This window comes from Sapajus apella, unplaced genomic scaffold, assembly GCF_009761245.1.
Source record: "Sapajus apella isolate SASKATOON/1434 unplaced genomic scaffold, GSC_monkey_1.0 scaffold91, whole genome shotgun sequence".
Taxonomy (NCBI): Eukaryota; Metazoa; Chordata; class Mammalia; order Primates; family Cebidae; genus Sapajus; species Sapajus apella.
The window spans coordinates 1,062,705-1,074,859 of record NW_022437031.1 but is presented as its reverse complement, the minus strand read 5'-3'; the positions used below and the strand labels follow the sequence as shown (position 1 = coordinate 1,074,859).

Genomic DNA, 12,155 nt, shown 5'->3' with positions numbered 1-12,155 from the left:
TTTTTTCCCATTCTGTTGGTTGCCGATTCACTCTAATGACTGTTTCTTTTGGCGTGCAGAAGCTGTGGAGTTTGATTAGGTCCCATTTGTCTATTTTGGCTTTTGTTGTCAATGCTTTTGGTATTTTGGTCATGAAGTCCTTGTCTACGCCTATGTCCTGAATGGTTTTGCCTAGATTTTCTTCTAGGGTTTTATTTTTTCTACTTTCTTTAAGGTTTTAAAAAATATTTTAGATTCTTTCCCTGTTTCATTGGTTGAATACTTTGTTTATTTTGAGTTTTACAAAATTATAAAATCATTTTAGCGTATGTTTTCTTCTGAATAAAGTCTCAACTGTATCCCATAGTTTTTAATATAGTATTTCCTGATTTTTTAAATGATCCCCATTCTAACTGGCATGAGGTGGTATCTCGATGGGATTTTGATTTGCATTTCTCTAATCATCAGTGATGACGGGCATTTTTTCATATGTCTTCTTTTGAAAAGTGTCTGTTCATATCCTTTGCCCACTTTTGGATGGGTTTTTTGTTTTTTTCTTGTAAATCTGTTTTAGTTCTTTGTAGATTCTGGATATCAGCCCTTTGTCAGATGGGTAGATTGCAAAAATTTTTTCTCATTCTATTGGTTGCCGGTTCACTCTAATGATTGTTTCTTTTGCTGTACATAAGCTCTGGAGTTTAATTAGGTCCCATTTGTCTATTTTGGCTTTTGTTGCCAATGCTTTTGGTGTTTTAGTCATGAAGCCCTTGCCTATGCCTATGTCCCGAATGGTTTTGCCTAGATTTTCTTCTAGGATTTTTATGGTGTTAGATCTTATGTTTCTGGAGTTAATTTTAGTATAAGGTGTGAGGAAGAGGTCCAGTTTCTGCTTTCTGCACACTGCTAGCCAGTTTTCCCAACACCATTTATTAAACAGGGAATCCTTTCCTCATTGCTTATTTTTGTCTGGTTTGTCAAAGATCAGATGGTTGTAGATGTGTGGTGTTGCCTCCAAGGCCTCTGTTCTGTTCCATTGGTCTATATCTCTGTTAATTATAAATTATTCTATTATAAAGACACATGCACAGGTATGTTCATAGCAGCACTGTTTACAATAGCAAAGACCTGGAACCAACCTAAATGCCCATCAATGATAGGCTGGACAAGGAAAATGTGGCACATATACACCATGGAATACTATGTAGCTATAAAAAAACGATGAGTTCGTGTCTTTTGTAGGGACATGGATGAATCTGGAAACCACCATTCTCAGCAAGCTGACACAAGAACGGAAAATCAAGCACCACATGTTCTCACTCATAGGCAGGTGTTGAACAGTGAGAACACACGGACACAGGGAGGGGAGCATCACACACTGGGGTCTGTTGGTGGGGGCAAGGGAGGGACAGTGGGAGCGATGGGGAGGTCGGGGAGGCATAACATAAGGAGAAATGCCAGATATAAGTGACAGAGGGATGGAGGCAGCAAACCACATTGCCATGTGTGTACCAATGCAACCTGCATGATCTGCACATGTACCCTAGAACGTAAAGTACAATTAAAAAAATAAATAAAATAAAATTTCCTTTTTAGTCATTTTTAGACATTTTATAACTTCAGGAATGGTTTCCTTTTGATCCAGGGTTTATTCAGAAGACTATTACATTGGGTGCAGTGGCTCGTGCCTATAATCCTAGCACTTTAGGAGGCTGAGGTGGGAGGATCACTTGGGCCCAGGAGTTCAAGACAGCCTGGTAAACACAGGGAGACCCCATGTCTACAAAAAATAAGGAATTTTTAAAATGATTAGCCAGGTCCACGTGGTGGCACGAGCCTGTGGTCCCAGATACTCAGGAGGCTAAGGTCAGAGGATTGCTTAAGGCTGGGCTGTCAAGGCTGCAGTGAGTTATCATCATGCCACTGCACTCCTGCCTGGGTGACAGAGCAAAAAAATAAAATAAAATAAAATAAAAGCTATTACTTCCAATGTTTCAGATGAGGATTCTAGTAATACTAAGTAATATTATGATGTCTCTTTTTCATTAAGTAAGCTATCCTTTCTGTTGTGAAGCTTGTCAGATTTTTTTTTATCCTGAAGTTTGGGAATTCCACTAGTCAATACCTAGGTGTGCATCTATGCATGCTCATCCTGCCTTGGGCTTAGCAAGACCTTTTGTTCTTTCCACAGTAAGTATATATATTTTTTCCCTTAGCCAAGTTTTTTGTTACTTCTTTATTACTATCTTCCGTTTGATTTTTTTTTCCTCCTTTTGAAACTTTTATTATTTATATATACATCTTCTGTTTGAACTATATCTTTTGGCTCATTATGTCCTTTTCTTTATAATTTTGCTTTTGGTTACACAATATTTCTTTGACTATGCCATGCTTTCTTTAACCATTCTCCACTTAACAGGCCCTTAGCCCATGTTCACAATTCTTTTTTTGGCTCTCTATTTTGTGATGTGCAATTTTGTAGCTAAGTTTTTGTTCAAGTTTGTAACAGATTTCCTTAAATTCCTAGAAAGGAATTACTAGGTTAAAGGGAATGCCATTTCTTTTTCTTTTTTTGGGGGGTGGGGGGGTATTTCAAGATTTTTTGATATGTCTTACCAAATCTTGCTTACAGAAAAGTTTTACTTATTTATACACTCAAGAAGAGTATGTGTTTCTCATTTTAAAAACCATATATTTTTCTTTTTTAGGCTTTGAAATTTCTGAAAATCAGAAGAGGCAGGCTGCAATGACTGTGAGAAAAGTCCCTAAGCAAAAAGGTAAAGCTGTCTTTACCTCCTCAGCCCCACTGACTCTCTGTTAAAGACTGTGGAATCATAAGCTACATGCTTACATGTTCGTAGGCTCATTTCTGTGCTGAGGTTTACTTGGGGGTGGTGGAGGAGTATTCATGTCCCTAGGTATCCTTGATGACAGATAGCAAATGGTTTTCAATGCTTAAGGCTAAGAAGTGAATCGTACAGGGTACTTGTGTCCAGAGTGTCCAAAGATAGCTCATTGAGTACAGCAAAAAATCAAACCTCTGTTTATTTTTATTTAAAAATCAGGGAAACTTTACTAATAATTTAGAGGCAGATGGTCAATAATGTGTGTGTATACATACACACACACACACACACACACACACACACACACAATAAGTATAAAGAGATTATTCAGCTTTCTGTCACTGGTCTAAGGACATGTGCCAAATCAGGAGCCCCAAATCACAATAAAGAACCTCAAACTGATCCAAGACAAAAGATTCAGGTATTCTCTCTTTCTGGTAACCACAAGCCAAAGTACTTAAGAAAAAATACGTTGCAAATCAATTTAAATCTGAAGTAAAGCTTTAGTTTCTCTTTTCTCATGAACCAGAACAAAACTATGATGCTCAGCCAAACAAAGGGAAGGAACTACTTTCTGCTTATTAGAATACCTATTCATTATTAGTCACTTTATGTAAGTTCTTTCATTTCATCTTTATGGTAATCCTGAGAAGGCAGTCACTGCTAACTCCATTTGTTAGATGAGGTTGCTGAGGGTCTTTGAGTGAAGTAACTCTGAGCTTACTTCAGCTTTACTCAGAGTTCACTGCTTTCTCCTCTCCATCTCAGGGTCCTGATGATGCCCCACGCTTGGTAAGAAGAGTTTAGTTTTCTGTCTTGCTTCAATTACTGACAGCTGCTTCTATTACTGATAGCCGTTTTTACTGTCCCCAGGGGTAGCCAATCTTAATGAGACCTTGCTTTCCCCAGGCTTTTCCTTCTGTTTTCTCAATGGGCTTTGTAGTATTGAATGAGTCACTATCCAAAATGATCAGATTCAGATATCCTGAAATTTCCAGTAGCCATGTGAAGTTCCTTTTTTTTTTTTTTTTTTTTTTTTTTTTTTTTTTTTTTCCTTTTTCAGACAGAGTCTCACACTGTCACAGGGACTGCTGGAGTGCAATGGTGTGATCTCAGCTTACTGCAACCTCTGCCTTCCAGATTCAAGAGATTAGCTGGGATTACAGGTGCCCGCCACCACTACGGCTAATTTTTTTTTTGTACTTTTAGTAGAGGAGGGGTTTTACTATGTTGGCCAGGCTGGTCTCGAACTCCTGACCTCATGATCCTCCCACCTCGGCCTCCCAAAGTGCTGTGATTACAGGTGTGAGCCCCTGCACCTGGCCTAAAGCTCTTTTTAATTGAGGCTGAATGCCTGTGAATATTTTATTTCCAGTTAAGCAGTGCACCTATCTCTGCTGACTAGACATGTCTCCCTTCAACTGCTTATTCTAGCTCTTGGGATGCCTTTATTGTCTCTTTTCCTCATCATGGGAATATGATTCCCCTTATATAGGGAATTAAGGCCAGTCTTAATTAGCCACCAAAAAGTTGGGAGTTAATTTAAGGTTGCGAATTAACTCCCAACCTTTTGATTGCTATAATAACATGTGACAGATGGTATTAGAAAGCAATCTGGAGATAATGTCAGTAAGGATCTGACCTGTATTAACAGAACTCTATAAGATTTTGCTCCAATTCCTCAGACAGAGATGTGAGTAGAAAAGAGCCCCAGCCACCTGAGGAGTTTTCAGGTGGAAAAGGAATACTGTCCAAACAGCTTGTCATTGTCTCCTGGATGCTCTCAGGTCCTGAACTTCCTCACTCTGATTTCCTTTACTTCCCTCACTGTATTAGTCAGAGTTCTCTAGAGGGACAGAACTAAAAGGATATCTGTCTGTCTGTCTATCTATCTATCTATCTATCTATCTATCTATCTATCTATCTATCTGAGTTCATAGAGGAGTATTAACTCATGATTGCAAGGTCCCACAATAGGCCATCTGCAAGCTGAGGAGCAAAGAAGTCAGTTCCAGTCCCAAAGCTGAAGAACTTGGAGTCTGATGTTTGAGGGTAGGAAGCATCCACCATGGGAGAAAGATATATCCTGGGAGGCTAAGCCAGTCTAGTATCTCCACGTTCTTCTGTCTGCTTTTTATTCTGGCCATGCTGGCAGCTGATTAAATGATGCCCAACCAGATTGAGGGTGGGTCTGCCTCTCCCAGTCCACTGACTCAAGTGTTAATCTCCTTTGGCAACACCCTCACAGATACATGCAGCAACAATACTGTGCATTCTTCAGTCCATTCAAGTTGACACTGTTAACCATCACATCCACCATGCTGACCTTTATGGTACTCCATTATCCCAGCCCAGGTTCCTCAAGCATATCTGAGACTGACTTGCCTTTTCACTGAGAACACTTCAAACAAAGGAATATCCACAAAGCAACCAGGAGTTGATTAACCAGAAGATAGCCCTGCTAACTCATGCCAAGTGTTTTGCTCACAGTCCTTCCCCACCCTATGTATCTCCAGGCTATTCCTTTTAGGCCCTCTCTTGTCTAAATACTAGTTTAGTTGAGCAGTTTGCTTCTTTCCTTGACAGCAATTCTAAAGTCTTCAAAGAAAATCATTTCGTTTCTTTCTTTTTTTTTCTTTTCTTTTTCTTTTTTTTTTTGAGATGGCATTTCACTCTTATCGCCCAGGCTGGAGTGCAGTGATGTGATCTCGCCTACAGCCTCCGCCTCCTGGGTTCAAGTGATTCTCCTGCCTCAGCCTCCCAAGTATCTGGGATTACAGGTGCTTACCACCACGCCTGACTAATTTTTGTATTTTTAGTAGAGACGGGGTTTCACCTTGTTGGCTAGGCTAGTCTCGAACTCCTGACCTCAGGTGATCTGCCCACCTCGTCCTCCCAAAGTTCTGGGATTACAGGCATGAGCCACTGCACCTGCCCTCATTTAGTTTCAAACCTCCCAAGATTACTACAAATCTCCTCTCTTATTTTTATTTTTGGTCTTCAAGACTCTCCTAGTCCAGGGCTGTGGTAACTAATATATTTTGAGATGCTATACATGTGGAAGTGGTTCTCAAATGTAGGAATTTATTAGTTACAATATGTACATGGGAAGAGCAAGAAGAGGTTCTTTCAGTTAATCATGAAAGCTGGCTTCCTTGACCTTTTCAATGACCCATCGCACGAAGTGGGGGCATTGTTAAGAGCTCTCCAATGCAGATGTCATCAGATGGGTAACTACTCTAGGATCCCATCCCAACCCCATCTATAACACTGGGATATTATCAACTCAGTCTACTGCTCTGGGGGAGGGGTAACCTGGCTGAAATAACAGTATAGAATACCAGATCTGGCTCCAAGAAAGGCCTTTTCACTTGACCTTTGTCTTTCACACTGCCTTGGTTTTAAGAATTGATATATAACTTTGTGAAAGTTATATGCTAATTCCTGGTCCATAATCCTAATTCATTTGGCCAGTATAGAGCTCCCCATGGCTATGAGCACAGACTTCATCTTCAGAGGCTTTGGGGCCAGCATAAAATCAAATGAGCCCCCTAGAATAGCTAAAATGATCTCAAAAAAGAAGAATAAAACATGAGTAATCAATCTACCCAGTTTCAACACTCATTATATAGTTACAGCAACCAAGACAATGTAATTTTGGCAGAAGGGTGAACATGTTAGATCAATGCCACAGAACCCAGAAATAGACCTATACAAATATGCCCAGTTGATTTTTTATTTTTTATTAATATGTAATAATTGTACATATTTATTTAGTACATGTGATATTTTCATACATGTATACAATGTTTAATGATCAAATCAGGGTAATTAGGATAGGATATCTGTCACCTCAAACATGTATCATTTCTTTGTGTTGGGAACATTTCAAATCTTCTATTTATTTGAAATATGCAATAAATTATTGTTAACTACTGTCACCCTACTGTACTACTGAGCACTAGAACTTATTCCATCTATCAAACTGTGTTTTTGTATCCATTAATCAACCTCTCTTCATTTCCCTAACACCATCTTTCCCAGCCTCTAATAACCATCATTATACTTCCTACCTCCATGGAATCCACTTTTTTAGCTCCTACATGTGAGTGAGATCATTTGTTATTTGTCTTTCTGTGCCTGGCTTATTTCACTTAACATTATGAGCTCCAGTTTCATCCATGTTGCAGAAAATGATAGGAATTCATTCTTTCTGTGGCTGAATAATATTCCACCATGTATATGGACCATGTTCTCTTCATCCATTCATCCACTGACAGATACTTTGGTTGATTCCATATCTTGGTTATTGTGAATAGTGCTGTGATAAATATAGGACTGCAAATATCACTTCAACGTACTCATTTCCTTTATTTTAGATAAGTACCCAGAAAAGATGGTGGTTATAAAAGTGTAACAACAGTGATCCTTGTGATGATGGAAATGCTCTATATCTTGACTGTATCCTGTTATAATGTCAATATCCTGGTTGTGATATTGTACTATAGTTTTGCAAAATGTTACCATTGGGAAAACTGTGTAAAGAGTACACAGGATCTGTATTATTTCTTAAAATTGCATGTGAACCTGTAATAATTTCAAATAAAAGCTTTTTTAAAAATATCCAATTAGTACTCACAAAACTCCCTAATATCTCTGTATTGTCTGTTGGCATTCAGTATACTCAAGCTTCTGACACTTACCACCTTGCAAAACTAGCTCTTAGAATCTGATCTTTCTCACTGAAGTGCCAATGGCTGATGATGGCTTAAATGATACTACTTCCAGGGTAATGGGATTTAGTCATCAAGCAAAGGCAAACAAAGTAACTGTAATGCTGGAATTCCGGACACTGAGTAGCAGATGAGGAAGGTATTTGGGAGCAGCAGAGAGAAGCCTTCCTTGCATGTCTGAATCATATGCTGTATGTCTCATTGTATTCTGCTCTGAATGTAGATCAGCATTAAACTTTCACTTTAGGCCTCCAGGTTCCTGGAGTCCTCCATTAATGTGGGTTTTGCTTTGATGGTTGCAAACCTACCTACAAATGTTGAGAAGGTTTTAATGTTAGTGTCATTTAAGCTATTCTGTTTGAAAGACATGCATATATTCCGTCTTTCTTGCTCCCCATAAATTATACCTTCTGGTATTAAGTTTACTTTCTCTTTCCCCTACTGATTCAATTCCCTGTTAAATGCAGGTTCACTCTCAACCCAGGACAGAACACTAACCTTATGCTTTTAGAACGCTACCTTATGGTTTTAGAAAATTTCTCCCAGAAACCTATTCTGAAGTCGATAGTTCTTAACCAGGCTCTTTTAAAACTTCCAGGGGGGACTTACAGAAAGAGAAAACCGAGACCGTTGGAGTTAAATGGAGTTTGTTGGGTTATTTGCAGGACCAAGCCCTGCATAAGAGATTCTAGTCTCTTGGAAAGAGCTCTGAACTGAGAAGTCAAAGAATGTAGGTTCTGACCCTTGCTTTGTCACTAACTTACCATGTGACTTTGAGTATGACATTTCTTTTTAGATGTCAGTGTTCTCATCTGTAAAATAGATGATAGAAACACCCCAAATTTCTTTGATACCTGACTAGATGTGGAAGTGTGTGGGGTTGCAGTAATAGCTATGGTATTCCAAAATCTGCTTGAAAGAGGAATTATCTCCTTAGATGATTTGTAATTCCAGTTAACACAATCTAAACCAGTGCCTTCAGTTGTCCGCCCAGAGTGGTCACTGGGTAATTTGAGAAGCACTTTGTTACATAACTTAACACCCTTTCCCTTTGATCTCCCATCTACTCTAGGTGTCAACTCTGCCCGCTCAGTTCCTCCTTCCTACCCACCACCACAGGACCCGTTAAACCACGGCCAGTACCTGGTCCCCGATGGCATCGCTCAGTCGCAGGTCTTTGAGTTCACCGAACCCAAGCGCAGCCAGTCACCATTCTGGCAAAACTTCAGCAGGTTAACCCCATTCAAAAAATGATACCTACAGGGAGGCAGATAATTTTAAAATAAAGTAAATAAAATTATATTTATAGATGGACCTTTTTTCGGAGAAGCACTGTTGAAATTTATACACACACACACACACAGAGACCCTTGATTGAATATACACACACACACAGACACACACAGACACGCACAGAGAGAGAGAGAGAAGGAACAAAAGCATTTTCTGTTGTTTTGGGGAAGTAAAATCTGTGGTTGGTAGGAAGACATATCAATGACTTCCAAACATGTGATCCTGTCTTAAAAGTTTTTTGTTTTTACCCTGTCCCTCTTCCCTTTGCTTTCAGAGATTGACATTTCTAGTCATTTATTTTCTTGTTAAAATAATCTCTTTGCTCCCCTGTGATTCCTTGACTTGTCATTATTACCACAGATGTGTTCGTATTTTTTTTTCTCATTTCTGATGATACTAATGTTGATGAATTTTTAATTCTATTTGATGTGGTAGAGTTGGGGGGTTTGGGGTTTTTTTCCCCTCTTTTACTTTTCATTGAGGAAGGGGATGATCTCCTTTCTCCTCTCCCTCAGCCAATTATTTGCAGAAGCTCCTTCAGCCCTGCAGTTCCCCCCAAATGACCTTTTTCCAGTATCCTCTGTCCTCAGTCATGCCAGTCTGGACATGTTCTGTTGTGCCCTGTGATATAACTGCTCGGTATTCCTATTGCTTTTACTGTGTTTTAGGTACTATGGAGGGATCAAACACCCAAATAGAAGCAAGGGAGTATCAGACTATAATGATGCTGGAGTGGACTTCTGTTTAGGAAACATTTTGCATTTGGGCTGTTTCTTCTATCGCTAGGGGTTCTCATGTTGCAGCACTGCTGGGTCATTGCAATTTTGCATCTAGGAGTTAGTTTGAGCCAGTTATTCTCTTTTTCCAAGCCACTTTTGTTATAGGTATCCTCCTAGGCCTGTCTCTCCCTTAGCCGAAAAGATCTGAACTGGAAGCAAAGAAGTTGAGATTCTGCCTCCCAGGGGAGGGATTTACCTGCCTCCCAGTACCAAATCGGTTTAGGGCAGGGATCCCTAAAGCAATCAGTTCAGTGTCCTAGTTGTTTCTGCTCCCATTTACAGATGTTTGGATAGCATTGATAGGAGTATGGAGGAGTTTTACGACAGAGCTCACTTGACCAAGATCATCAGCTACCTTCAAATTATTGACTTGGATAGGGTCCAAGACCGATAGTAACCTTTTACAGGAAAGAACAGGGATGGGCATGGAAAGAGATAGCCTTGATCCACAGTATTGTACCTGCATTTTCTACCACCCCAAAATTGTGTGACTTCTCCCATTGTTAACAGATTGCATGGACAATCTTACCTGGCTTCTTTCCCTCTCTCTTTCTTCTTTCTCCTGCCATCCTAGCACATGAGGATTTTTGGTATTGATATAGTTAAAGCTGTTCTGGCACTCAGAGAAGGCCCTGTTTCCAACATCCTCTTACCCTCTCATCCCAGGACATTTGGGCAAGTGAGTAAGGGCCCAGGGACTATTTTCCCTCTGAATAAGCAGTCTGAGGAAGGGACTCAAAAGTGAACCCTCAGGCTCACTTTTGGCCAGTTTTCTGCTTGGGAAAATCTAACTTTTTTCACAGTGAGGCAGGCTTCCTATGGATGTAGCAGTACTTGTTTTTCCTCCACACATGGCCCTTTTCATGGATAGACCTTGAACAGTAAAAAGAATGGGGCATAAAGGAATAAAGATAAACTCTTCTGTGGAGAGCAAGCCACTGTAGCATGGAATCTGGAGATTGGTAGTCTGTCCTAAACCCCATGGGAGAAGACTTCATCATGAAAGGACCTCAGCTTACCAACCAGCAGCCATAACTGTGTGGAGGCTTCAGCAATAGCTAGTATGTTTACTGCTCTATGCCTCCTGATCCAGACCAGGCATTGCCCAGCCTGGGAATCCTTTCTTTGTGGGAATTCAATTATAAGCTGTTTAAGCTTCTACTCTTATCACAACCAAGTCAGACTTGTATAATAAGTCAAAGATGAGCCTGATCTGGGGAGAGGGCCAGGGCTCGGGACTGGCCATCACTGTTCAGCACATGACCTAACTACATAAGCCTCCATAGCAAGGGACCTGGTGGCCAGCACCCAAGCTAAAATGTCCTCTCTGGCAAACAGAGTGTTCTGGTAGCTGTGCAGGCCTCTCTTTAGTTTACCTCTTTTTTCTACTTTGCACTCCTCCTCAGTAGGCTTGGCCTTGACATGCTTCTCCGGGAGTTGGCAGCACACCAGAAGGGGATGCTTGGTCAAGTCTCTGGGCCTACATTTTTTGACTAGGCCCTCTCATTTCCTCCCTCCTTGGGGCTTGTACCCAGGGCTCCAGGATCAGGGATGTTACCTCTCAACCCTCATTTCTCCTCTACTGAACCTACTGGGCTCACGAGATGCCAGTAACTTGTGAACAACAAGAAATCATCTCCCCATTGGTTAGAGTATTCCCTCAGTCCATAGCATCAAAGCAGACCAGTGGCCAACAGCCCCAAGGGGAGCTCAGTTAAATACCTGGGTTCAGTGTCCGAACCTGTTGTGTCCCAACAGCAATGGCAACCCCAAGAATTCTGTAATCCTCCCATTTCCGCATGGCCCTGAGCTCCCCTTTCCTCAGCTCAACGAGACTAGGATTTGCTCTCCAAGAAGCCTTGCTAATGCGTTCTATGGGACCTGCTGTGGGGAGTCCTAGGACAGACATCTAATTATTCTCTCTTTTTTTCTCCCCTCTCTCTATGTGTATATTTCTAATGGATCTGTAAGAACAGCAACAAGAGAGTTCTAACAATTCTAGTGTGAAGCCAAATAGTGATCTTTTAGTGCTTTGGGGATGGGGTGGGCTGGGGTGGATGGATGGGCAACAGTGACTTTGATTACCCTTGCTGCTCTGCATTTGCCAGTTTATTCTTTTGTTTCTCTTATCTGACTGTTTGACTCTGTCAAACAAGTGTCAAAGTTGTGTGTTAAAAAAATGTTTAACAAAAAAAAATGTTGTAATGACACAAAGCCTTATGAAAATATTTATGGAGTTCAATAAAAGAAGTAAAAAGTCACCTCTGGGCATAACTCTCATTACATTTTGTGTGTGTGTGTGTGTGTGTGTGTGTGTGTGTGTGTGTGTTTTGCCAATTGTGAAATAAAGGGAATTTGCCTTGTGTGGGGCAGCTTACCTCAACCCTGTCTTGACCTGCCAACCCTGCTGTTGGATTCCTAGGCATCCTATGGGCTTCCCATGGCTTTCCATTAGTTTTCTGGAAGAGTGAACCACAAGGACTATGTTTGATCCTGTAACCAGGGGCAGTCAAATGTCGTTATGAATG

At 40.6% G+C, this 12,155-nt stretch overlaps 1 protein-coding gene across 17 annotated transcripts in view; it reads left to right on the top strand.

Annotated features, from left to right (window-relative positions):
- ARHGEF9 (Cdc42 guanine nucleotide exchange factor 9) overlaps positions 1-11,885 on the top strand; it is a 179,438-nt gene extending 167,553 nt beyond the window's left edge. For all 17 annotated transcript variants that reach the window (XM_032255777.1, XM_032255782.1, XM_032255780.1 and 14 more), the window contains 2 exons: positions 2,685-2,753; positions 8,628-11,885. In XM_032255777.1, the coding sequence (XP_032111668.1) occupies positions 2,685-2,753; positions 8,628-8,809 (251 nt within the window). In that variant the 3' untranslated portion in view covers positions 8,810-11,885. The remainder of the gene's footprint in view (positions 1-2,684; positions 2,754-8,627) is intronic.
- The last annotated feature ends 270 nt before the right edge of the window (positions 11,886-12,155 follow it).